Genomic DNA, 27,945 nt, shown 5'->3' with positions numbered 1-27,945 from the left:
GCCACATTCACCCAATCACACCCATTCTCACAAGCACTGACTCTAAACCGAGTGCTTTTCTAACGACATTCACACACATTCACACTCCGATGGATGCATCGGAGGTAGTATCTTGCCCAAGGATACTTGGCATGCAGACTAGAGGAGCCAGAGAACCACCAACGTTCCGATCAGTAGGTGACCTGCTCCACCTCCTGAGCTACAGCCACCCCGGAACCTTAAATAATTAGTCAACCCCAAGGATCAGGTCCCCCAGCACAGAGTAATATAGTGTACGTTGTTAAGTGCCACAGGATTGCCATGATTTATACATCAGCGAACCTAAACAATCTCTGGCTAAGCAAATGGCACCACACGGTATAGCTAACTCGCCAGGCCGGCAGTGTATTCACACCTACAGACAAGTGGACACTCTTTCAGTGATGAGGATGTACACACCTGGACATTGAAGGCCATTTATGTGAAAAGGGAAAGACCATCTCTGAATCGAGGAGGGGGCCTAAGGATACATCTTTTCCCATCTTACAATGCTGTGATTGCAGACATTCCCCAACTCTCTGTGAATGGGTCAGTGGTTGCTGATCAATGGTCATGACACTTTGCATATTAATGATCAAGGAACTGACCTCACAGCCCATAATCCCTTTAGTGTGCTAGTCTCAGTTATTATGCAAATGTACTGTTTGTGAGGTTGGGGAAACCTGCAGTCAGCTGGGACTAAAGAAGTCACTTGGATGAGTGACAAAACGTTTGTCCCAATGTAAACACTACGTCCAGTTGAACAGAATGAACTTTTTGGGATTCCCCCTTTGCACAAACAAAACAAAATGAAAAAAAAAAAACAGGGATAGTAATCATCACCAAACAATTCAGTGGTTCTGCAAAATGTTCCTGAATTGGTTCTGTTAGTTACATAAAAAAAACACACACATATCCATACAAGCAAAAAGCTTAGCTTTTTTAAGCACTCTGTGGTTTTTTTCATTTCTCTTTGTAATTGATTTACCGGCACATCTTCCTCTCCATTGGGACATCTGAATCATTAAAGTGCAGTCGTGCTTATTTCCATACCCATTACTGACATACTAGCAGTGGCCTAATAAACATGCTAATTACACACACACACACACACACACACACACACACACACACACACACACACACACACACACACACACACACACACACACACACACACACTTGGCCTTGAAAAACTAGGCTTTTTTCTTTAAGTGCCAGCTTACAGCCTCGCACAGGGAACACAAGCAAAATTACATTTCCATAATAATGTTTGTATGTGGATCGAATAATTGTTTCCAACATGCCTAATATCGCCAACTAATTAATAGCAATTTTCATGTAAATTTGGTATGAAATTAGTTCATGGTTTTTAGTCTCGGAGCGACCCTGCTCCACAATGATAAGACAACCCCACACTGCGTTTCCCTTTCTGTCTCTCTTCCTCGTCCTTGTTAGAACCATTTCTGTTTCCCTAGGGAACACGGGGAACCTTAATGACTGAACTATAAAGAGAAGTGATCCAGTGCCTCCACTGCAAACAAACAGTACAATCAAAATTAACTGCTAATGGTGTAACATTTATTAATGTCTAAACAGCTTACAGTAAGTTCATTCCTCACCTTGAAAACAGTGATTTTTGTTTTTGTTTTTTGTTTTTTTTGGGGGGGGGGGGTTGCCGACATTGACTATCTTTAATTTTGGCAATCAGGAAAACCAGGCTCTCTGATGACCTTAACCAAGGACGGAAGCAAATTCAAAGTGCCATAAAACTTGAAAACCTGAGGACAACGAATGAATGAAAACACTGTATAACACACAGGGCAAAGTTTTCCTTTAAATCCCTTCAATATTAATCTTGTGGCCCCTTCTCGTGTGTAATCCTGCAGCTATAGGGGCCTGTGTAATCTGCCTCTGGAAAACGCTGACTCTGTCTTGCTTTGACCTCTTTATCTTGTCGTAAAGTGCAGAGATGATGCAAACATACAGTATGACTCCCTTGCTTTCTATAATACTGTATGGGATTGACCTTGAGCTTTGAGATGAGGGTCTGTACACACACACACACACACACACACACACACACACACACACACACACACACACACACACAAATATACACATCTGAATACACGCAAATAAAGGGTTTAATTTCAAACGCAATTAATTACATAAAGACACATACTTGCAAACACATTACAATGTGCTATAAACCATTTAGTAAATCTGTATATACAGCTAGTAACTGCTAAATAATGGGGGTTCAAATCAAAGTGTTGTCGATGTATCCGTTCCAAATGCACTGTTGTTAAAACCAAGCATGAGTCCGTCCACAAAAACAACCATTATGTAAGCAGAGCCCCCATCTCATCGTGATTAAACATTTAGTAAAAGCGAATATCCACTTTTTCTAAAACAGCAGGCTTCTTGTTTTGTAATCTTCCTCTCCACATTGGCACTGCGTGGGTCATGTTCTGACCATACATCCCTGACCATTTCTGCAGAATTAGGTAGAATTATCCGTCTTCCAGTGTGAAAGAAATACATGGTCCTTAATGGTAAACTTTAGGCAGAGGTAAGTGAGCTTTAATGCAACATTTGTGCTCTTGTGTACAATGGATGTGATTATGTCGGGTACATCCTAATGGCAGAAGTGTGTGGTTTTAACACATAGCACTCTGTGTAGCCCTAATCTTCAAATCTGTCTTCTGATTTGTACACAGAGCCTCTATCCCTGTTTGCCGACCTCACACAGCAATGATAACCTGTTCTGGGATTAAAGCATCCCAGCTTGTATTTAAAACTCCCACTGCGGTCCCACTGCAATCGTTCTTTCCAGCTATTAAGAGGATTTGTTTCTTAATTGGAGACCTGTTCTCCCGCTCGTTTGCGCCTTCTTGTTTCTCTGAGCAGTCACCTCCTGTTGTCTCTGTTTTTATTCCCTATAGTGAGCCACCAGAATCAGTTTAGGTTTGAGGCTGACAGCAGTAGGAGTTTGGGAAACCACACAGTCTCTTTTTGTTGGAGATTGAGCCACGTGATTGGCTTCCTGCGAGGACTCATGAATGGAGTGGGGTGTGGGCAAGGCTGTGGATGGAGCGGCGGCAAACACCTGGGGTTCCTTCTCATGGCGGTTGGAGCGGAATGTCTTAGTCACCCGAGAAAACGTCTTTAAGGTGGAGCTCTGCTCAGGGATGGAGCAGCTGAAGAATGCTGTGAAACACCTGTAAAACTACACAAAAACACACAGACACACACAGGATTAGCCGCAGAGTGGTAATGAGTTTGTTAATGGCTGAAATCTGTAGATTTGGGTGTTTGGTTAGGAGGTAAAAGAGGTGAACGTGACTGCAGGTGACTTTTGACTTGATGAATATTAAGATCTCTGATCACCTTTTCACCTCACCAGATAAAGCTTGTAACCTCTTACCAGAAAGAAGGCCAACTTTTTCTAAGCACATTTTGCAATATGTGTAATAACATGATTGAAACTATATGTGTAATATATTGAATAAATGTTTTAATCAAATGCCACTACTCAAAGCTTAATAAAAAGGATATCGAAGAATAAACATGATATAAAAATGATATAATTCCCACAAGAGACATAACAAGACTTGTTTCAGTAGTTTGCAGTAAAATTTAGGAATAACTTAAGCTGCTTTAGACTGAATAGAACTGTGGTACATCTACACACTGCTTTGCAACCCACCTCAATGCCAATTCACCCTTTCATGACTAAATAATTCAGTGTCACCTCTGTCACTGATGCTTGCTTTTTTGTGTTGAATACAGATTACTGAAGTTCAGAATAACCATCTTATTTTGACTTCCAGGGGTAAAATCCTAATGCATGCTGTAATGACATAGTACTATGAGTAGAAACAGGTTTGGGCTCCAAGAAGTGACTGACAGCGTTCCGTTACGTTTGCGTGTGTTTTATCCTGCTGCACATCAGATGCTTTCCGCATGGTTTTGCATGGTGGATGGTGCTTTTCTGCAATCATAATTGACTTGACTCTGGACAAGATGTTGATGAGGAATTGAACCACATATCAGACCAAATGCCACTGATCTTCAGTCCAGTTTGTGTGTAATTTGGCATACTTCAGCTTTTTCTCACTGTTTCCCTTCCTTAAGAATGCGTTTTTGACAGCCATCCTTCCACTGAGTCCATTTCTGATGAGGGTTGAGCAAACAACAGATGGATCGACTCAAAGGGCAGCTGTATCTCTCAGGCCCTGAGTCAGGTCTTTGCTGTATTTTTTCCCCTTTTTCTTAAGGACGTGCCTTTCAGATACTTTTATTTTGCTGTAAATAATGCTTTAGGATATCAGTACACACAGCACACCGTTCTGTGATATATCGTGTTTTCAGCTAAAGCTCTTTGGGAATCCCTTTGTTGGATCAAAAGTGCTGTTTCATGCCTGTCTGACGGTTACCTTTTGTAATTTTTAGACAGATCACTAATAACGATGTGATTGAAGATTCTGAACTGAAAATGAGTGAAAAATCAGACAACATCCAAAGAAAAACTAGGAAAAGAGATTCAAAAAGGATGGACAAGTTTTGCACAATACTGTAAATCCTGTACTTACTAGTAGTAGTAATAGTATTTAACTGAGGTTTGCACTGAGTATAAAAAGTGAAACAGACAGCACAGCAGAAAGACTGGAAAACAATGGAGAAAAAAAGTAATAGTAATCATTCAGCAATAACAGCAAACACTGAAAATACTGATAAGAATAGATGTTTCTCTCCAGTGTTCATAACTTTGGTATATTTCAGATATTTGTTAACAGAAGTGTATTAATGTAAGGAATAAGAGACAGCAACGAAATGACCAAGAGATCAGAACTAACTGGATGTTGCACAGACAGAAATACCATTTAATGATAATCATAGTGAAGTCATTGAAAAATAAGAGGAGGTTTGCAATTACACACTTTCAAGTTTTCTGTCTTCTGCATGTTTTGAGTCCGGCAGGCATCCCCTGGATAAACGTAGTGTACTTAGTATACTCCCCAGTTCCACATGTATACTTAAAGTCTACTACATTTCCCCAGGGTGCTGCAGATCAAACAAGCGTGCTGCATGAAACACGACACCTCGGCATGCAGTTTCCTCCAGCATGTTAGCACCCTTTGAAAATGTAGACACCCACTTATTGATATGACAAATGAGACCAGTTTGTAGTGCTTTTTAACTAAGACACTTGAGCAATTGGCTGATAATTCCTCATATGAGCCAATTAATTTCTGTTACCCTGAGGAAATTATGCAGCTTTCAAAATTAGCTGTGTGCTTTAAATCTGCTCGTCTCAAATCCCAGTGTGTTAATCAACTAGAGAGATGTGCCTGGGGGAGAAAAAAAAGAAAATGTTGGTTTGAAAGTAAAACCGCAGAGAAAAAAGAAAAGGAGAGAAGTGGGAAGGAGAAATTGGGGAGGAAGGAGGGCGAGCTGACGTCAGGTGGGATTACAGCTGAGATCAGACACAGACTGGGATCTTATGATGAACTGATGAGTGACCAAATCCTCACCTGCCACTCCAAACCTGTGGGAGTGATTAACACAAATGAACATCTGATACCACCTTGATGTGAAGTGTGGTCTTTAATGCAAGAGACTGGGGTTGGTGGGTGGGAGCGATGATGTGAGGGTTTCACAGTTGGTGGTGTGTTTTTCATCTTCGATGGGCGTCTGCAGCTATTCTTTGCAGTGCAGTGTTGAAAACAAAAGCCAGGCTCATTCAAGGGATTTACTTTATTTTTCAGACGTATGAAATAACACCTGGCAGTGTTAATAAACATGCTCAATATCATCATTTCTATTGTGCAGAAGTTCTGGTGGTATACAGCAAATAGGAGTTTGCAAAAGGTAAATAAATAGACAGTCGTTTTATTATTTCAAGACAAACTGGAAAATCTATTAAACCTCTAGAGTTTGTGCTGTGCTGGAAAGGTGTTCACAAGAATAGAGCCCACATTTATGATTCCAAGAGGAACTTATTTATTAACTTATTTCAGTCATGTATACTGTTAAAACCTCTGATGCTCGTATTAATGTGGCCAGAGTTTCAAATAATGAAGTAAAAATGCAAACAAACCCTATAACTCCAAAACTTTAAATACTCCAAACACTATGCTACTTTTTCCTGAAGAGATATGTAGCCCTCACAGCACACCAGAAAACATTAGTAAAAACTGGCATTAGTAATACTAATCCATACATTGAAACACTTAAAAGGGACGATTTTCTGCTGAATAAGTACTTTTAATTATTTATGTACAGTTGGCCAGTCATACATTTTATCTGTAGGTGTTTTTACATTGTTGTATTGCTCAGTGAATAGTTCTACAAAAGAAAAAGAAAATACCTTCAACACACGACATTGGCAGCTAATGTTAAACATTTTGCAGCTCACTATATAGGAAATACTATTTTACAATTCCTCAGCCAGGAAGCAACGCTAAAAGATGAAGACGTCCATACAGAGTGCAGCAAGATGCAGGCAGTGAGCACACAAAAAGAATAAAATGCATGTTGTACAAAATCATGAAAAGGTCCAATTTACCTTGGTATACTGTGGAGGAAGGTTTTTTTTTGTGTGATTGCCCTATTCACAAAATGTTGTTGTCTCCACTAAACTATGACATCATTGTGGATATTAAAAGCAATAAAAACGCTTGGAAAAAACAGACCTGCTTGTGTGGTAGCCTGCTTACATGCTGATGGTGGTTATATTGATTTCTTTATTTGATTTCTCTCAGCTTTGGTAACTCTGGTGAAATGGACTGCATCACAAAGAGAGACTGAAAACGTAGCTGTGTGGCCAGTCTTCTGGAAACAGACACAAGTGATCAGTGCTGCATGTGTCCAGTTGTTTCATATCTACATGATTTCACCTCTGCGCTGCGGTCGGCCCCCGTGAACTGTCTTTATGTGTAGTTTCTGTGTTCGTTCATCTCCTGTGTCTCCCCAATCAGTCGTGTCTCCTTGTCAAGTCCGCGTCTCCATGTCTGTCTCCTGTTTCCTGCTTTATTTTGATAGTCCCTGTCCTGTGTGTGTGGTGTATTCTGCTTTGCTTCCTTTGTCTCTTTATGTTTAATTAGTCCCAGCTGTGTTTCCCTCATCCTCGTTGCTCCCTGTGCTTTCCTTTGCTCTTTGTTGTGTCTCCTCCATATTCCTAGTTATCCTCACTCCTAGTTTAAAGTTCCTAGTTTCCCAGTGTCTTAGTTCCCTCGTGAACCTTGCAAATGGTTTCTGAAGTACAAACACAGATGGCCTATTAAAGTAAATTAAGTACATAATGTCAGATAAAAAATATGTAACAGCCTCCAGCCTGAATTTGTTAAAAAAAATCAAAGAGCTGTGTGCAAAGTTATATTCAGTTACATCATCGTTAGCTATAGAACAAAGGAAGCTCCCTGAAGATTGTTTCTAATGTAACTGAAATAAGACTGAAGTCCACTGTATTTTTGTCCATTATATGATAAGTTTAGAGTGTGGTAAGGTGGATAAATATTGAATTTTTGATGCGTTCGCCTGGAAAGACGATTATAAGAAGAGCGTGCCCATATGGAAAAGAAATAGTAAAACCTTATAAAAGACTTGCATAAGATGTGGCCTACTTCATATAGTGAATATAAGGCTTATATGATTTACTCATGAAAGTGGCCACTTTCTCATTACTTTCATATATTATTTTAGTAAAACATACAAGTTTCATTTATATAATTTTTCAGGGGATCTTATATCTGTTTTCACTCTTGTATGCTTTTCATATAAGTTTCACACAAGACAGATACAAACTTTATAAGATTTATATATATCTTTTCCATATGGGTGGGGCTGCTTTTGTTTTGGTGAGCCTACAACAGAAGACAGTAAAGCTCTTTGTTTGTAATGTAAGAAGTGGGTTTTTTTTCTTATTATAATTGTGGGCTGAGTACTTTTATGCGCTTGACACAATTAACTAACCACAGTGTGGCAACTCTAAATCAGCAATATTAAGATTTCTTCTTAACTGAAAGCACATGTGCTTTTAGCATCAAATCAAGCCAAAATCATGTCTGTTAAGTTTTAAAAAAGAAATTGGTTAAATATACCGCTGCTTTAATGTGTAATCAACTGAATATTGTAGCTAATAAAGATGAGGCTTTTTTGGAAATGTTTGATTTCAGGGCATGAGAAGTAACCACAATGTAACAGCCAATAAAAAGAATTTCAAACACATAATGAAACATCACGTTACACATGGAATGTCTTAAGAGAAATCCTCGAGGCAGGTTTGTCTGTCTTGTGACTGATAAATAGCTAGTGACCATCGCTTGTGACTAATAGATTTTATCTCGCTCTGAATTGGAGATTGCTATACATGCATTTATTTCGTCACGCTTGGATTATTGTAATTTGCTGTTTATGTGTCTAAGCAAAGGTTCTCTGGATCGTCTGCAGGTTGTGCAAAACGCTGCAGCTAGACTTTTGACAAAATCCTCCAAGTACTCACATGTGACACCGTTGTTATCTCAGTTACACTGGCTTCCTGTTAAATTTAGAGTCAATTTTAAGATCCTGGTCTTGACCTACAGAGCTGTGCACGGACTGGCACCTGCCTACATGTTTGATCTGCTACAGCCCTATGTCCCTAGCAGGTCTTTGAGGTCATCTGATCAGGGCTTACTTGCTTTAAAAAATACTAAGAGGAGGACTAGAGGTGACAGAGCTTTTGCCACTGTGGCCCCGAGACTGTGGAACTCTCTCCCCCAAACATTAAGAACTGCGGACTCAGTAGCTGTTTTAAAAAAAAACAACTCAAAACTCACCTTTTTAAAACTACTTTTGGTTAATTTTTTGCCTGTTTTATTTTCTCTTTTTATGACTTGTAATGTGCAGCACTTTGTGATTCTGTCTTGAAAGGTGCTATATAAATAAAAATGTATTTATTTATTTATTTAAGGTGGTGAAGGCTGAAATATTGAGAGCTTCAAAATCAAGATGGTTGCCAATGACGATAGCTTAATACATCACTCTACGGATATAACAGATCTTTATAAAAAAAAAAACCTGATGATGATTCATTCAACATTCTCAGTAATCCTGTAAGGTCAAATTGTTCATGAGTCACGAGCCACTCAGTCCACAGTGTTTTGCAGCACAAAATATCTTGGTGGAGAATTCAGGGGAGAGTCCAAACATACACCACCCTCTCCAAAATAAACAAGCTACCAAGCAGCTGGTCTCTTTGGGATGGAACTGGCTTTGGGCTCCACATTTGTAGTTCAACTAGGGGCGTCAATTACATTAAAACATCATAATTCCTCATTTTATGGCATTTGGCACTGGAGTAAAAAGCATTTTTCTTACACATGATGAATTTGAATTATAAGGAAGAATAGAATATAAGTATTCAAGTCTAAATTCCTATACATTGTACTTACTTTCAATATTTAGTTGAAATATTGGAAAAAAAAAAACATACAGTGGGTAGGAAATATGCACTTGCTTAGATGAAATGTAACAGAAATATAAAAGATAGTGTTAAACAGCCAACATGTAAAAAGTAAATAAGATGCTCATTACATTGTCTGTATAAACTGGGCTGGAAAAAGTAGCAGCTGAGGTCCGGGTCGTGAATCTGCACAGCGCTTAAAGTCTTCAACTCGCCTCAACACATTGCTGCCATAGTTATGGGCTGGGAGGAACTGAAGACTGAAAGCGCCACACAGTGCGGCCTCCCACATGGCCTCCCGAGAGCTTATCCGAAGTCTTGAAAGTTCAGTTAGTTGCTTAATCGTCACATACAAACCCTAAAAACTTTACCGTCGTAATATGTCAGCCATCAAAGACGGTTTAAATGTCTCACGAGCTCAAAAGTGACAACTTCAGCACCTGAACGACAGGCAGAGGCAGCAGATAAAAACAGACAGAGGCAGATAAAAGACTGTTTGCGTGAACGTATGAGAGAGAGGAAAAAAGGAAAAGGTCACCACGGCACTGTGTCGCTCCCTGATAGTAACATGCTAATCAAAATCAAAGCCACGCTACCTTTGCAAGATTAAAAAGAACTTCATCCTTTACTCCTCCTGCCCATCACCTTTCTCTTTCCCACCTTTCCTTCATCTTAATGTCTTGTATACTTTTCCAACTTCTACTATATTTCTGACATTTCTTCTTCACTGCCAGTCTAACAAATTTTCATTTCATTCCTTCTTTCTTGAAAAAAGTTTCTTCATTTTCCTCCCCTCTTTTAACATCCATCCTCCAGCCTTTACGTCCAGCTTCCTCATTACAGTTATTTCTCCTGTCCTCCCTTCCTCACCTTGGATTTTTTTCTGTTTTCCCCTTTTCCTGTGTCATTTTCCATTTCCTTCTGTAATTTTTTTTACCTGCCTTCTTTTACTCTTTCATCCTTAATCTAACCTTGCATATTATTTCCTTTTTCCCGGTCAAGTTTAGCTTTTTCCTCCACCCAATCAACACGTTTGAATACCTCATATTCCCCTCATTTTTTCTTATGATTCATCGAGATGTCACAAGGTATTAAAAAGAAATAATTTTGTTGAGCTCTGGAGGTCACCGCTCATGAAAATGTAACACGGGGCATCTGAATCCTGTCAAAAACCATCCTGCCGTGACAGATTAACACATTAAAAAAAAACGCCTTGCGTCACTATACAAAGTACCATCAGAAAACATCAAACGATAGCTGAATTTAAAAATGCATATATCACAGATGACAGGATATGACGGAAAGAAAATTTTGCAAGAATACAAATGGATGAGATACGTTACGTTGATTTTGATGTAATTTGGCTGTTTTTCTGAGCTTGTTTTTTGAGTAAAAAAGGAGAAAAATATGTTTTAAAATTTAAATTACTGTGAGAAACTACTGAGTGGTTGTTAGGACTGTCATCACTCCTCCTGCTCAGCACTTTATTAGAAGGTTCCACTCTTGGAAAGAAATTGGCAAGAACAGCGTGAATCCAAAGACACAACTGGCTTTGTGTCAGCAGTTTGCACTCTTCCTGGTGTTGCTGTGAAGGTGTGAGGAAAGTTTTCTTGGCAGAATTTGTGCCCTTTAACACCAGTGATTTGAATACCACAATGTGAATGTCACTGCTGATTATACACAGCATTATTATGCTGGCTTGCTGCAGCATAATAATGCACCATATTACAAAGGAAAAATCCATCCATCCATTCCGTTTATCCTTTTCAGGGTCGTGGGGGTCGCTGGAGCCTATCCCAGCTGTCATAGGGCGAGAGGCAGGGTACACCCTGGACAGGTCGCCAGTCTGTCGCAGGGCTAACACACAGGGACAGACAACCATTCGCACTCACATTCACTCCTGCATTCACACCTATGAGCAATTTGGATTAATCAATTAACCTATTCCCACTATGGAAAAATCCAGTTTGGCTAAAATAACAGGCTTCTCTAGTCACCCAGACAGTTCTCACTCCCAAGATGTATGCTGAGATTTTGTCAAAGCCACGGGCATAAAGATATATATAACATCAGGTGTTGTAAACGCTTGTATCCATTCTTCCTACTATATGCCATTTTTCTTGGGAAACAATCCAGGTAGTAAAAATGATTAAAATGGGGAAATGAGTGCACCTGAAAGGTGGGAACAGCCAATGTTTCAATTAAGTCTCTCTCCATTTGTTTGTACATCCATTTGTTTTGTTTTGTCATTCTCACACCCCACTGTATTTTGGTTTAAACAGAACTGAATAAATAAACTTTTTTTCTTTTTTTTGAGTTACAGGGAGGCTGGAGCCTATCCAGGCTGTCTGTCGCTGCCTCTTAAGTTCCAAAACAGAAAAATAGTCCACGAAAAGGCCGTGGGTGGCAACAGGTGGTTTGTTTCAGAACACACTTCTGACTTCTTTGAAAATATATGGCGTTTATTTCATGGTAAAATACAAAGAAAAAAATCAACCCAATAATGTCTTACAACTTAAACATAAACGAAAGTTAATTTGATTATATTTCAAAAAGTGGTCAACAAATCATTTTAAACCCTCGTCCCAACTGACATTTGTTAAACAAACAAAAAAAAAAACATTTCCACCACACCCCCTAGTGTGCTCTTAATCCCTTAATTAATGGGAGGGTCCAAAAGTTACCAAACTAACCACTTTTCCAAAACTTTCCCAAAAGTAAAATTAATTACAGACTGACAAAGCAAACTATGATATTCTTATTGTATTAAAGAAAAATCAAAAATGGATACAAATTATGTTTCATAAAAATTCAACAAAAATGGCCACAACACTGTCCTAGGGTAAGAGACCAGGTGCATACTTACAAGTCACTAGTGGCTGGGCTAATGCAGAGTGATGGACAGCCACTTACACCCACATGTACACGTACAGCCAAATTAGACCAGAGTCATACTGATATATCAGTCATATGTGTCAATATTTATACCAGCTGATGAATGAAACTTCAATAAGTAAAGCGGAGGGAGCAGAAACACCTTTCACGCATGTTTTGAGTTTTGACACTGCATAGTTTGTCCACTAAAGGACACTCTGCTCAGATGGGCTGGTTGTTGCAGGGCGTAAAAGACTAATTCATAACTTGCTCTGAGAATTATAAACAAGATTATTTTTAAGCTTCATTGTCATCAGTTTTGTGAGGATGAGTAAATAACTATACATAACAAATGTTTGGGAAATATGTTTTGTGTGTCTGAAAGCAAATAAATATAAACAAAATACTCAATATTGTCTAGTATCAGTCTAAAAACTCCCACATTGGTCGGGCTCTAATTTAGAATCCCCATAAACCTAACAAGCATGTCGTAGTACTCTAGGAGAAGGCTGGAGCGCTTGGGGAAACTTCTACAGGAAACTCTACACAGAAAGACACCCCTCCCACCCCCCGACAAGTTCGCAGATCTGAACCAAGTGCTGAGGCAAGAGTACTGATCACCGCATCACTTATGTTTTTCCCTTACTCAGTAAGGCAGGAAGATGAGTCCCAGGTGGACTCTTGCTTTAGATGTCAAATGCCCAGCATCCACCTGACATGACCTCCTCAGGAGAGGTTGTCAGGAGAGAAGTCTGACTGGAATGGTACACCTGTCAATCTACAATTCAGGTGTCCTAAGATGAACTCAGAAAGGACACGAACCTCCCCTGAAGAACAAGAAGGGCAAAAACCTGCTTGCTTTTGATTTCCAGTATGAATATGAATGAATGAATATGAATGCAGTGGATAAATCTGCAGAAATTATGCGATGCAATCATGTCTACATGGGGCAGAAGCTCAAAGGAATCTTTCTAATGACTTGTAGAGGTAAAAAAGAAAAAAGAAAGTAGATTTTACCCAGTATCATTGTTTAGATGAACTTTTGACAACTGTGATAAGGTTTTAAGGTTTACTGACATAACAGGAGAAACCATAGAAACCATCGTTTTTTTCTCACTGTAATAAAAATAATTGCGTAAAGCCATCCTCTGTGTGCTGATCTGATTTGTTTGCAGTCATTAAATTAATCTGCTAATGACTGCTTTAAAGATTTATCTACAGTGAAATTGCTAAAAAGCACCTTGAAGTTTGATCTGCTGTCATTTAGGAACAGCAGTAACATCAACTAGATTTTCCATCGTCCGTAAATGTCACTGATGTGTATCACAACTGAACAGCGGGGCGAGGTGGGGGTGTTTTATGACTTTGACACCGTTAGAGTAATGTCAGCTCTGTCTTTGTCTGCGCTGCGTCTTCATGTGTGTTCTAGCTGAATATGTAAAGAAAGAGACAGCAAAGGGTGAGAGGACGTCTGCTTGCTTTCTCCACAAGTGTAAATCCTATATTTCTTTAGTCACTGGATTTTTGCATAGAAACCTTTTGATACTCTGACAATTGAATGTTCTCATTTTTTTTTCCAAGCAGCATATTAATGGACAGAGCATCAGTCCTTACTGTGTGCAAGCATACATCACTGTAAATCACTGCATTTCACCTGCTTTGGTACTAACGAAAGTGAAAACGGGTGCACTGGAGAGGCAACAAACAGGTGACTCCCAAAAAGTGATTTTTCTAAAGAACAGCACAACAGAGAGGCCTCCCAGTGGCGTCCGCTCTGTTCACAAATAAGAGCAAAAATGAGGTGTAAGAACATTTTGTCCAATTTAAATACAGCACTGTTTTGTTCTCTAACAGATCATTATGAGCCTTTGGTAGGGACAGTGGCTGATATTCAGATTATTAACAAGAAAATATTTAACTTTTATTGTTGCCTCTGGTTGAGAAGTTTATGGATTTAATTGGAGTCAGAGCTGATACAAATGGCTTCTGGCAACGCTCGGTTAAATCAGCAAATCCACTGAACAATCAGCTGCTATGTAATATTTTTGTTTAGCTAAAAAAAAAAATATCAAGGAGAGATAAAAAGATAATAGATTATTTTGCCTTGAAGATGGAGCGAGTGATGTTTTGCTCATATAAAGCCACAATTCTAAAGCCTGCATATGGCAGTTCAAAGATGAGTTTCTTTGAATGTCAGTGGAAGATGCAAACAAAGATGACGCTGCCTTGATGGTCGGCATGTAGAACGCAAAACTGAGAAAATGAATGTCCTTGAGAACTGTGCAACAAAAAAACCAAAATGACAATTGACTGCACTCCTAGAAAAGTTGCAAAGAAGCATTAACAGTGCAGTAAACCTTAAACAACCAGCAGTGAGCAACTGCAATATGAAGTTGAACCAGTCTTAATAACTACACCCAGTCAGCCATCAAGACAAGCTGAACTCTCTGTTTTAAGCATTCTTTAAGCTATCTCAATAAAAAACATCCACCCTCCAATTGTCATCCATATTTTATGAAAACCCATAAATTTACCAATAGCCTCAGAATAACAACGGTATGATCTTTGGAGAAGGTCAGAAGGATGTAGTGTCCTTTACATGCCTTTTATTATGGTTGCACTGTGTGTTTCTTTCTAAGATATCATTGATTTTTAAAGTTGTCCCTGTCAAACAAAGCACCTCTCTGTTCTTGTTCTCATGCCGCGTAGTGCTCATGCATTGAAAATGTCTGCAAATCCTCAGATTGTGGTAGTATATGTGCATTGTTAAGTGAATGCAAGTCAGCTGGTTGGAGTTTGAGGGTGCAGCTGTCTCTGGAACCGGCTGGCCATTAGTGATAATGTTTTCCCCTACTACTCACCAACGTTGCTTCTGGAATGACCTAAGGGAAGCTCCTCAGGGACATTGTGAGTGGAGTTAATTACATCATCAAGTATTATATCAGATTAAACTTGCAAACCATGTGACAGACTAGAAGAAGACTCAATCTCACTGTTTAAAAAGGTTCTTACTCAATTTATTACCCTCTAAATGTTAAATGTATACATCTCTTTTACTCTGTGTAAATGACATTAAGCCAGTGCTGTGAGAAAATTTTTTGCCCCTTTCTTGGTTTTGAAAACACCTAAATTTTATGGTTCCAGCTTTTAAATGTAATGTAATGTAAACGATCTCGTCTGCCTTTCAGTAATTTTGATAAATCTAGAAATTTGCGCTGTTGGTTGAACCAAGCAAACATTGAAAAGGTGTCATTTTGAGCTTAGAGTAGACTCAGTTAAACCATTTGTGCCATCAATCAGAGCTGTGAAATCACAATTTAGTTTAGATATAGCTTCCAGGTGTGAAAAGAGTCTCTGTAAAAGGGTCAAATGTTTAATTTTTCATTTTGTCACAGAAAAACTGCTTTCGGTTTGGTTTAATTATAGGTAGGAAGGAAGGGCCACACAACATCCATTTGGGTAGTTACCCGCGTTTATGTCTGCATAAATTAGGTACCATAAACTGTATGCTTATATCTCCAACACTAACTAATCCAAACAAGATGTAGACAACCTTAAATGAATTATGATGGATCTACAGTTATAAAAGAGATGCTGCCTTTTCTACTGTAAGCATGTTTTAGAATAAAACTGAAGAGATGTTGAGAGAGAGTGATGTTTGCAAAAAAGTCATTAAGACAAATAAAGAGCACTAACCCACCTGTTTGTTCATGAATATGTAGATAAAGGGATTGATGACAGTGGACAATTTGGCCAGCAGTGACGGCATGATGGTCGCCTCTGGGGTCAAAAGATCATGCGGGCCGAAGGTTGCAAGCAGAGCTGCCACACCATAGGGCAGCCAGCAGACCAGGTAGCATACCACCATTGTGACAACCATCACCAGCACCCGCTGTTCTCTGCGACGGGTCACCACTGAACTCACGCTGCGGACCTGACAAAGAGGAAAAGACACTTTACTGATCTACTGTCATGATGCCAAAAAAAAAAAAAAACAGACAAAAAAACAGTGGTGCTGCAATTTCAGCAGCTTGTAGACTTTTCTCCCCCAACAGTGGCATTAATCTCTGCTTTATTATTCCCTATGTCTGTGCCCCCCTGACCAGTTATAAAGCTGCCATACCTCCCCTCCAAAAGCACAACTCAGAGCTGACTTGTGTAAAAACACACCTTAAACCAGAATGCAAACATTAGTTTTCAAAAACCAAAACACCTGATGCACAATAACCTAAGACCATAAATGCAGACAGCAGCACGATGAACATCAAATAATTCAATCAATTGGCGGGACCCACAGAGGCCTAGAGCAGTAAAAGCAATATTCTTTTAGCAACAACAGAGACTAATCTGTATGATTTAATACGCTGGAAATCATAAATAAATAATTTCTATCATACATAAAAGATGCGATTTTACTCAGGTAAGAAAAGAAAAAGGAGAAAACATCATAAAAAGTTACTTTTGTCTTTTTTCCCCATTTAATTTTCATCAAACTGAATTTTCAAGGTGGGTTTACAAACTCACAAGAAAAGAAAGAAGACGTCCTCAGACAGAGTGCTTGGAGATCAGTAAGAATTTTATTTAATCTAATGAATAATTAAGTGTTCATATTCTTCTCAGTATCTAGATTTATACTTATTTTGTTGATGAAACCTTTAAAAAAAAAAACACAGGTATGGCTTTCTTGTGTTAGTGAGTTTATGACGTTATCAGTTAATGCCGGTGAACGCTTTAGTCACTGGGATTAAATCAGAACTGAAGCATTGTCTGTGCTGTTAAATGTTAAATGGACAAACATTAAATACTGGTCTCTTGTGGCATGTAATTAATTTAAACATGGACGTCATCCAACATGTCAACTACTTCCAGGTTTAAACATGCACTTGGCACGCACTGGTTTGTATTACAGACAACAAACATGCACTTGTGTTTAGGCACTTGTGCTTGTTTCCATTATGTGTCAACTGTTGAAATTTCAAGTAAAAAAATGAACATTTGGAGAACAAAATCACGTCTTCCACATTACTCTCAGCAAACTGTAGCCTCTCAATCCATGTGACAGCTGCTGTGTCACCTTTACCCCCTGAAGCACATTTTTAAGGCAGAGTGTGCTAGAAAAACTAAGATATGTTTGGACATGTGACAGCATCAGGTCAGACATAGCGCACAAAGTGTCACACGATCAAGGACATGTTCCATCACATTGCTGGGTTGACGGTTGGAGTTTGCATACAAGCAGAATGTGTGAGCATCTCTAGCTTTTCTTTGGAAATGATGAATCTGAACTAAGTTATAGATGTTAAGTAGAATGATAAGTAAAACATGGGCGTCAAAGGCTCCTGTACACAGCAGTGGACAGAAGCTCAAGACTTTCCCTGATGAGTTTCTGCAGGAATCAAAATCTCATCAGTACTAAGCTGAACAAACATTTGCCATATTTCATGCCTGAGAGATTTAAAGCATGTCCTACAGACCTCATCTGGTTGAAAGAAGAGTACATCTGGATCTTCTCTGTAAATAAATATTGTCTAATGTTATGAATATAAATGATTTTTAGTTAGTTAGTTTGAACTAGTCTCAAAGTAAAAAGTGTTTGTACTGTGGCACAAAGGGCAAAATTGCAATTCAGCCCTTCTGGTCATTTGTCCCAGGCAAAAGCAATTCAACAAGCAGTCTATGCATCCGTAATTCCTGAATGGAAGGAAAGTCCAGACCTTACTGTCCAATATACTGAAGGAGCTGAAGGATGAATGAGATTAAATGTGTACAGTTGTATGCAGAGCAGAAGGTTCAGTCTGCATCCTGAATCTTAAGTCTGCAACTCTTCACAAGGAGGAGATGAAAAGTTCTTGCCAGCCCATAAAACTGCAACTCTAGGCAGCACAATGTTCTCATCATTTCCTAATCAAATAGATCAGTTTTTATGGACATCAACTTCATTTTTATAAAATCACCTAAGAGATGACAGCACGGGGATAGAAAAAAGTATTATTAAGCAAGCTTTGCGTAAACCAGAGGGACAGATGCAGAAAGGAGTGGAGTAGTCAGATTACCAGATAAATAAAACTGTCTAGAGGCAAAATGTACAGCTCTGTGAAAAAGCATTCTTCTTAGTTTTTATATTTCAGATAATTAAGCAAAATTTAATATTAGACAAAGATAACCTGGGTAAATCCAAAATAAAGTTTTAAAATGATGATTTCATTTATTAAGGGGGAAAAAAGCCATCCAAACCTACCTGGTGCTGTGTGGAAAAGTAATTGCCCCTTAACCCTAATGACTGGCTCTGCTACCCTTGGCAACAAGAACTGCAATCAAGGAATTTGAATTAACTGACAATGAGTTTTTTGACTAATGTACCCCAAAACTTTCATTTTGTTTTTTTGTCCTGCTGCCGAACCCAAGCACCATCGAGCCTCAGGACATAAACCAGACATTATCCAGCCCCAGACTATCACACTACCACCACCATGTTTGGTATGATTTTCTTTTTATGAAATGCTGTTAGTTAGATTTTTTTGGAAGGCTTAATTTCTGTAACAGATTAGACTTTTTCTCATCAGTCCACAGGATATTTTCTGTGAGTCTTTCTGTTCATCTTGGTTAACGGTGGCTTTCACCTTGGATCTCTTTCTTATTGTTGAATCATGAACTCTGACCTTAACCAAGGCAGCTAATGCCTGCAGTTCTGTAGATGTTATTCTGTTGCTCATTTAACTGCATTTTGCATTTACTCGGGTCACCATTGTCTAACATCAAACTTTGTTTGATGATGTGAAACATTTAAAAGCGAGAAATACTCAGTGCTATTGAATATTCTGACCTCACATTTAGTCCTATTTTGGTAATATAAATTATTACAAAAATTCCAACTTAAAGGGGTCAACTTCAAGGGGAGGTATTAGATTTAAATTATTTGCTCTAATTGCATTGGTGGATGCTTAAATTAAACATAGATTAAAGATGGTTTAAACAGGTTTAAGCAGAGATGGATAAACTCGCAAAAAATAAGGTCAGCCAAAAGCTTAGGCTTTGTGTTCTGACCTAAATGCTTTAATTTAATAGTTTAATTCTTAAAACATTAGCTCAATTTTTTGCTAAAGAATTGGAGACAAATAAATGAATTGAATTGAAATAGTGTGCAGACTTGTTCCCCCTTTTAGAAAGACAAAAATATATTAAATGGTGCAGCCACCATTTAAAGTGCATGACTATTAAATTTTATCAAAATTATTTCGCATCACATCAAACTTTGGCAACTGTTTAATACATCTCATAAGCTGAGGGTTACATTAAGAAAGCTCCTTTTAAAGTCCTAATGGTAGTTATACAGAATCTCCTCGAAAAGACAACCCACGGTGAAATTTCCTGTCTGTTTCACCAGTTCCAAAGTATTAAATTTAACCATATTAGTAAGACTGTTACACATAAAGCAAGCCAATGGTTTGAACTTCCTTTCATTTTCAGTCTAAGAGTGGTGAGGTTACTCGAGGCTGTCACTCTGTTTAAAGTCATCAAGGTTGCAAAGAAGGTCTAAAAGGTCAGGGACAAGGGCACAGAGTTCCACAGGAGGCAACAGTAATGTTGCTTTTTCCACTCACTGGGGAGAAAGCTGTCGCATCCCATGTCAATTACAGTTTTGCAGACTGAGTCTGAGTTGCTCACCTTAACAGTGAATGACTTGCAAAACAGCTCTACCTGCTCTATCTGCAAAGCTTCTGCTGAGGTGTTTTTCAATGCTGCTACCAAACCACTCCTATAACCTGCTATTACTGGAGGGATCTTCTCTTTTGGTCATTTGTTTACATTCAGTGCCAGTACGTACACTCTACTCTTTCATCGCTATGTTTGTCATTTTAGCTTATTTTAAAGCCTCCTTTCTACTTTCTTTTTCAGTCCTGACTGGTAATCATGGGTACCTACTACTCTTTTTCTTGTCTCTTCATTCTGAATAAGAGAAAAAACTGGAATCCAATAGCTTTATTTGCACTCAATAGCCAATTCTTGCCTTCTGCTGGAGGCCTCTCTATCGGTTGTGTTAAATGAAGAGAAACAAACATATCTTTCATTTCGTTTTCTCCTTTCTTTCTCAGCTACTCCCATCTCTCTCACTGACACAGCCACATAGACATCTCCAGCTAGTCTGTGGAGATGCATTTCATCGCCTTCCTCTCGTCAGTCATGTGTCACATTGTGCTTTTTGTTTTTGTTTGATTTGAGGTGCAATATAACTTTATTCTCATAGGATGTCAATCAAAATTTGATCCAAGATGATCGTCATGGGGTTTTTTTTCAAGCTAAAATAATTGTGCTTGCCTTTGCATGTTTGCAGACTGAGATTCGGAGTCATTTTTAGTAGTAGCACCTGTAGTATCAGTTTATAAACCTGTGCATCAGCAATCAACCAAAAGTAACCTAATAATAGAATAAAATCTATATAGGCAGAAAACAACAAGTACATTTAAAACAATATATTGATATATATCATTATGATAATTAATGCATAAAGATTTGATGACAAGTCTTTGTGGTACTTCACACACAAAAGCTCCGTCAGCTGAAAATTATACACCAGGTTCTTGCAGTACACGTATTCTTAAAGAAGCTTTAAGGCTAAGAAACAGAAACATTTTAATAAATATGTTTGAAATCTCTGATGGGCCCCATCAATAAAACAGATACTTTGCTGACTTTGTTTTTCTGCCAGTGAATGGGAGTAGTGCATTTCAGTAGATTCTCATTTTTTTTCAAGGTTTAACATATCAGCTGTCAGTGTTGTGTGCTGCAATAGAAAAGAGCGAAGTGTTTACAGAACCAGGATGCTGTGTTTGTTAAACCAAGAGCGGTTTAGTTATGAGATTGTTTTAGAATGGGGAACACTTTCTGATTAATTTCACTTAATTTAGCTACTTGGGGATTAAACTATTTTTATTACATATTATCAGGCACATTAAGACTATGAAGGGAGAATGATGGTTTTTGTTCTTTAATTAGTGGCAAAATTAACCAGCTTTAAACCGCATCTTTAGCCACTTTGTTAGCAGTTTGTCTTTAAAAAAAACACATTTATTCATATAATTATGTAGCTTAATCTGTGAAAAATGCCACAGATAATACAGTTTGACTGGCATTAAACGGTATTTCTGCACCAACAAGGTGATTCCCAAAGAACTATTGGTTATTGTCCACTTGACATCTCTCAACATGGTGTGGAGAGAGTTTAAAGAAGTCTGAAGAAATTGAGTGGAAGCTCTGTCATGGTTAGGGGCTGCATTTCAGCCAGTGGTACTGGCGATACTGGAAAATTGAAAGAATTATGAACATAGAAAAGGCCTGCCATGCAATACCAACTGGCAACAGAATTTGCCTCCCCAGATTTCAACATTATTAAAGCAGTGTTGGATCATCTTGACAGATAAGAGAATAAAAAGCAGGCAATATCCAAAAAAAGAGCTTTGAATGCATCACACCAGTTGCACCTTGCTGCTGTCTGTGAAGGTTGTATGACGTCACATCAGTCACACAGGTTAGAAACGCGCTGCTGTCACACCCGTCACACTGCCCGTCACACCTGTCACACCGTGCTGCCTGCGCGGTTTAACTGGCAGCTCGGTTTAACGGGTATTACAGTTTCATGGGTAGTGTGTTTTTATAGGCAGCGCGGTTTAACGGGCAGCGCGGTTTAACGGGTAGCGCGGTTTTACGGGTAGCGCGGTTTCACGGGCAGCATGATTTCACGGGTAGTGTGTTTTCATAGACAGCGCGGTTTCACGGGCAGCGCGGTTTCATGGGCAGCATGGTTTCACGGGTACCACACTGTCATGGGTAGCGCGGTTTGTCACACCTGTCAAACTGCGCTGTTTATGAAGGGGTATGTTGTTCGTGTGAACTGACCATGTGAGATCCTCTGCCAGATGTACAGCTAGGAAACGGAAGCTGTTCAATCTTTCCACAGCAGCGCTGTTGATGGTGATCGGGTATGTGCTTTACTACACCTCTAGAAGGTCATGGGTGACTGTGGCTCATGGGGTTGAGAAGCGCATCTGTAACTGGAAGGTCGCCGGTTCGATCCCCGGGCTCTCTGTCCTGGTCGTTGTGTCCTTGGGCAAGACACTTTACCCTACCGCCTACTGGTGCTGGCCAGAGGGGCCGATGGCGAGATATGGCAGCCTCGCTTCTGTCAGTCTGCCCCAGGGCAGCTGTGGCTACAACTGTAGCTGCCTCCACCAGTGAGTGAATATTCATTCGCTCACTGTAAAGTGCTTTGGGTGCCTTGAAAAGCGCTACATATAAATCCAATCCATTATTATCATTAGAAGTCCACTATCATCTCTTCTGTTTTTGTGACATTGAGGGTGAGATGGTTCTCTTAGCAATAAAGTTTAAAGGCACTGAGATCCTCCTTCACAATAAAATAAGAGATACTAGTGGCCGTGCAGTCGTAGGTGTAGAGTGAGGACAGGAGAGAGCTCAGTATACACCCCTCACGTAACAACGCGCTGCCATCTGCAAAGGCTGCGTAACATCATACCAGTGACATCGGATACACAGGTCACACCTCGCTGCGGTCATACCCGTCACACTGCGCTGCGTGACGTAACACTGTGCTGTCTATGAAGGTGTATGCTGTTTGTGTGAACTGACCATGTGAGATCCTCTGCCAGATGTACAGCTAGGAAACGGAAGCTGTTCCCTCTTTACACAGCAGTGCCATTGATGGTGATTGGGGTATGTGCTCTTCTACACCTCCAGAAGTCCACTATCATTTCTTCTGGTTTTGTAATATTGAGGGTGAGTGGTAGTCTTATCACTGGAGTAAAAAGGCACTGACATCCTCCTTGTAAACTGTCACCCACCATTGTTGTGTCATCCGCAAACTTGAGAATGAAATTTTAGATTCCAGTGGCCGTGCAGGCGTAGGTGTAGAGTGAGGACAGGAGAGAGTTTAGTATACGCCCCTGACGTAACGCCGCGCTGCCCTCTTCTAAAGCTGACTGTTCAGTATAAAAGAAAATTCCCACTGATTGCATCCATTTAGCTTTTTATTACAGAGTGACAGGAAGGATTTATTAGCACACTTTCTCTACCACTGCAGTGATTGTTTGGCTGTATAATATAGCTGACATATTTATCAAGTTACCTAACAATTCTCAACCTACATGTGTCTCCAGTGAATAAAAGTCCAGTATTTACACTCCTCGTTTGCTCTGCACCAAGTCCTGAGACACCAACTTCTGGGTCATTTTAGGCGCTCTCCCTTAAAGCCAACATTTTTCTGATTGGATGCCGGTGGCCTAGCAGGTGACTTTGACTGAGATGATTGAATAAAGGATATCTGCTCTCAACGACAACATATAGAGCCAAGAATAAAAACTCCCTGAATGCTAGTGTCTGGATCACTCGTACATGTACACATGTACATATACTGACTTAATTATATAAAACTTTGGCTACTTATGCTTAATCTGAACCATGTTAGGAGTGCACATTTGTAGACCAATTCTGCTTTACAATAATGATCTGAGATCATGAATGAAGATGATCTGTTGTAATCTTACAAGAAATCCAACTCTACAGATGAGCCTTTAATGGCAGATGCAAATAGGAAAAATATGGAGTGCAAAAATGTAAAGAAAGTGGAAATCAAAGCACAAGGAAGCATCCCTGAAGAAATTAACAAAGAAACATTACCAGACGACTTGACAAGGACAGAGAGGAAACACGGGTCTTTATACACACAGAGACTAACTGGTAATGAGAAACAGGAAGGAGAGGGTCACAGATGAATATAATTAACAAACAGGTAAACACACTTCATAGTAAAACAGGAAGTAAACAAGGGAAACATGGTCACAAACAAGAAGTATGAGACAAGGAAACAAAAAGGACCAATGCATAAACACAGAGTGAGTCAGGCACAGATATAACAGGAATGCTGGGAAACCTACTTTGACCATATAATAATAATAAAAATAGATTAAAATGAAAAGACAAGAAAACAAAACCTCAGAATATATGTCAAATAGACACAATAATAAAATATTTTGCAATGTAAAATTCTGTCCAGAGACCAGTTGGCAACCTTCTGGCAACCACTGATCACAGGGGAAACGTGTATTTGGGGCTAGGTGAAGTTGGTTGTGGAGAGGTGTGTAGTGCTACACCACAAGCATCCTTGCAATTGCTTTGGCAGTGGATAAAGATGAAACCATGAAGTGCAACAGATACCAGAACTGGAGACAAACCAACATGTTTCAAAAAGCCCAACTTTTACTTTGAAGGGTAAAGTTTCCAGTTAGCATCACACTTTCCTCACGTGTTTTCAGTGCAGCAGCCTTTTTCCAGCTGATTTTACCTGGAAATAGTCAGCAGACATTCACCAACTTGCTGCTGAATCTACATTTTATATCTCTAGACCTGTGTGACTGAAGACTAAAGCTACGTCCACACATACCCGGGTATTTTTGAAAACGCAGATTTTTCTCTGCGTTTGCATCTTTCGTCCACACGTAAACGACGTTTTCGGTCACTGAAAATGGAGATTTCTAAAAACGCCTGCCAGGGTGGAGACTTTCAAAAACTCAGTTTTTGCATTTACGTGTGGACGAGAAAAATGGTGAAAACGCAGCGTCAAAGGTGTGCGCCACGTTATTGTTTCAGTGAAATGAATTTCTACAATACTGTTACTGTTAATTGTACTCTCTGCAGTGTTTAAATGCTTACATATACACACACAGTTACTGTCCCTCCACACATATGACTCGGTTCTGCTTCTATGCCCCATCTTTGTTTACTTTTTCCCACCGAGGCTTCTAGACTTCTGATTGGCCAACATTTCTGCACAGTTAGGAATATATCTCCACCTGTTGCTTTGGCATGTTCCTAGCAGCGTTTTTCTTCATTTCTGCGTTTACGTGTGGACGGGATTCTTTTTTAAAACGAAAATGAAAAATCTCAGTTTTCAAGAATACCCGTGTACGTGTGGACGTAGCCTAAGAACCATAGATGTAGAAAGTAAGCACCAGCACAACAACACAGAGAACATTAACTGAGACTCAGAAATCATCAGAAACAAGAATGAAGACAGAAGAAACCATCTGTCTATGACTATATCTTTTTTTGTTTGTTTGCTTGTTTGTTTAACACACTTGTTTAATATGAATAAAACCAGACACAGTTTTCTAAAAAATCTTAATCATTACCAAAAAAAAACTGTTTATGTAAGATGATCCAGGTTTGACTTGGTGTCGACCACAGGAAACTGTGAAGGGCATTAAAAAAACGAAGTGTATACAGTAACTGCCAAAACGACATTAAAAAAATATCGCAGCTGTCAATCTCAATAGTCATCTTCCTGCTCAGCTATACTCTCTGCTTGTTTTTTTTTTTTTTTTTTGGGGGGGGGTCCTTGTTCTCTACACCTACATCCATCAATGTACCTGCCATCACTGACAGGATGCAATATGCTAAGAGACTTCTCACTACATCTGGCCCGTCTTCCTCTGCTTAATTAATTCAGATGGCGTCACTGATAAAGTAACCGAGTCTGCAGCATCACTTTCTTTATCTGTACCAACTGCTCCACTCCTTGTCTCCATATCTTAAGGAATTTAATCACAGTTTACGATAGAATGTGAATTTAAATGATGCTTTGAAATCTGATATGGTTAATGTAATAAGGTTTAATCCTCTTTGGACAACAAACATGCACATTTGCAACATATTTTTGGGACAATCCATCTGATGGGTTGAAATATCTCAGTATGGATAAAAGGAAGCCAACTGATGGTGACCTCCAGAGATTACCAGCCTCCACGTTAGCGATGCAGAAGAAGACTGACTTTGAAAAGTTACAATGTGACGTGTTTGCATTTAGTATGGGGTCATGCTTTTAATGTTAATACAACCAAAACAGTTGCATTATTGAGACTTCAGTGAAGGTGTGTAACTATTTTCTTCTTCGCTTACTCACAGGTAACACTGCAATACAGAGAATATTTGAACTAGTGATTATTGCATACAGTTACACTTAAATTGAGTCTCTGCTCCAAACAACTAGTAAAAAAAAGTTCCTTATGCTTGCAGGCATGGAAAAGACCCAGAGAAGCACGGTACATGAACCAGCAAATGGTGTGGCAAATTAAATTCTTGTGCAAACAACATCAACACAGACAACACCCACAGGGCTAATAGAAACGAACAGTTCCCACAGTTAATGTGAAGACATATGATGCACAGCCGAAGACTGAGGCAACCCTAATTCTTAGACTCACTGTGCATGTAGCTGTCACAGATTAACATGAAGGACATACATCACAACGAAGGCAATGACAAACAGGCATCCATGCAGAAAGAGAACAAGGAGAATTAAGGGAGCCATTGTTTGTGTATAAACAGACAAGCAGAATATTTACAGCAGTGATTTGGAAATAGTTTTATCAATTAATTTATATTATTTTTTCATCCATCCATTCGCTTATCCTTTTCAGGGTTGCGGGGGGCGCTGGAGCCTATCCCAGCTGTCATAGGGCAAGAGGCAGGGTACACCCTGGACAGATCGCCAGTCTGTCGCAGGGCCAACACACAAGGACAGACAACCATTCACACCTAGTGGCAATTTGTATTATCCAATTAACCTATCCCCACAAGCTGCATGTCTTTGGACGGTGGGAGGAAGCCGGAGTACCCGGAGAGAACCCACGCAAACACGGGGAGAATATGCAAACTCCACACAGAAAGACCCGTCCTGATGGTGGAATTGAACTCAGGACCTTCTTGCTGTGAGGCAACAGTGCTAACCACCGTGCCACCGTGCTGCTTTTTTCAAATGAATTTATTTCAACTATTTGACGGGTTAGGCTCAATCACTCAACATGATCTTCACTTAGTTTTATATTTGTGAAAGACATTTTCAGATGATTATTGTAAATATTTCCCATTTTTCCTTCAATCATCACAGATTATGACCCTAAACCCAACACTAATGCTATACAGAAGACACAAAAATGCCCATTCTGACATGCTTCAAAAGCTATATGTTTGGTACTTTTTGATGTTCTCTAAAGTTAGTGTTGGGGTTACCACTGACAGCTTAAACACATTTTGCCTTTTTAAGTTTGTTGCAAACTGATTTTGCATTACTCTGTTAAATCCTTCACCGATTTCTGGTTGAAGTGTAGAAGATTTTAGCCTAAACTCTGAACCTCAGAGATGGTTTTATTAATTTCATCAGCACATATAAACTACTAGGTACAAATCTTTATAGGTTATGAGATCCTAATAACAAATTTTGAGATCTGTGTTTATATCACAAACTAACACAAAGAAAACTATCTGTCCTTTTAGCAGTACAGCTGAATCAATGTGTCCTCTGCTGCCTGCAGTAAATAATGCAGGATTATCCATGATGGATTACAGTTTGTTCAGTGACCTTTCTTCCACAGCTGTAAAAATGTCCAATTTTCAGCCAGTCACAGAAACAGCCTTCCAAATACGCTTATTCAGCCTGGTGGTGTTAATCGCTCTGATGTCTGTGTAGGTTCTCAGTCATCCAGGAAAAAAGAAGGCAACTGGACTTCTTTAAGTTTGTGAATACATTTCAC

The 27,945-nt window shown here is 39.3% G+C and overlaps 1 protein-coding gene across 1 annotated transcript in view; it reads right to left on the bottom strand.

Annotated features, from left to right (window-relative positions):
- Positions 1–2,185: 2,185 nt before the first annotated feature.
- tmtopsb (teleost multiple tissue opsin b) overlaps positions 2,186–27,945 on the bottom strand; it is a 54,246-nt gene continuing 28,486 nt past the window's right edge. Inside the window, exons 3-4 of the mRNA XM_080864156.1 lie at positions 16,044–16,277; positions 2,186–3,250 (exon numbers count right to left, since the gene is read on the bottom strand). Coding sequence (XP_080720282.1) covers positions 2,954–3,250; positions 16,044–16,277 — 531 coding nt within the window. The 3' untranslated portion in view covers positions 2,186–2,953. The remainder of the gene's footprint in view (positions 3,251–16,043; positions 16,278–27,945) is intronic.

The sequence above is a fragment of the Rhamphochromis sp. 'chilingali' genome (genome assembly GCF_963969265.1).
Source record: "Rhamphochromis sp. 'chilingali' genome assembly, chromosome: 18".
Taxonomy (NCBI): domain Eukaryota; kingdom Metazoa; phylum Chordata; class Actinopteri; order Cichliformes; family Cichlidae; genus Rhamphochromis; species Rhamphochromis sp. 'chilingali'.
Note: the sequence above shows the minus strand (reverse complement) of the source record. Positions and strands in the feature narration are given on the sequence as shown.